The sequence below is a fragment of the Calidris pugnax genome, unplaced genomic scaffold (genome assembly GCF_001431845.1).
Source record: "Calidris pugnax isolate Ruff unplaced genomic scaffold, ASM143184v1 scaffold82, whole genome shotgun sequence".
Taxonomy (NCBI): domain Eukaryota; kingdom Metazoa; phylum Chordata; class Aves; order Charadriiformes; family Scolopacidae; genus Calidris; species Calidris pugnax.
Window position 1 is genome coordinate 3,490,429 of NW_015090833.1, and position 324 is coordinate 3,490,752.

The 324-nt window shown below is 78.1% G+C and overlaps 1 protein-coding gene across 1 annotated transcript in view; it reads left to right on the top strand.

The window, feature by feature from the left end:
• Positions 1-74: 74 nt before the first annotated feature.
• Positions 75-324, top strand: part of CLCN6 (chloride channel, voltage-sensitive 6) — a 19,286-nt gene continuing 19,036 nt past the window's right edge. The window contains exon 1 of the mRNA XM_014941346.1: positions 75-125. Coding sequence (XP_014796832.1) covers positions 75-125 — 51 coding nt within the window. The remainder of the gene's footprint in view (positions 126-324) is intronic.

The window sequence follows — 324 nt, forward strand, 5'->3', positions numbered from 1 at the left end:
GGGCCCCGGTCCGGCCCCGCCGGCTCTGGGCAGCGCCTGAGGGCGGGTGGCTGTGGGGGGCGTTGAGGGTTGCTATGGCGCTGGGCCCGGTGCCTCCGCCCTGGGGCCCGGTGCCTCAGAGCCCGGTACCTCAGCCCCTGCTCGGCCCGGCGCCTCAGGGGCCCGTACCTCAACCGACACTCGGCCGGGCGCCTCAGGGCCCCGTACCTCAGCCCCTGCTCGGCCCAGCGCCTCGGAGCCCGGTACCTCAGCCGGTGCCTCAGGGCCGGCACCTCAGCCCCTGCTCCGCCCAGCGCCTCGGAGCCCGGTACCCCAGCCGCTGCC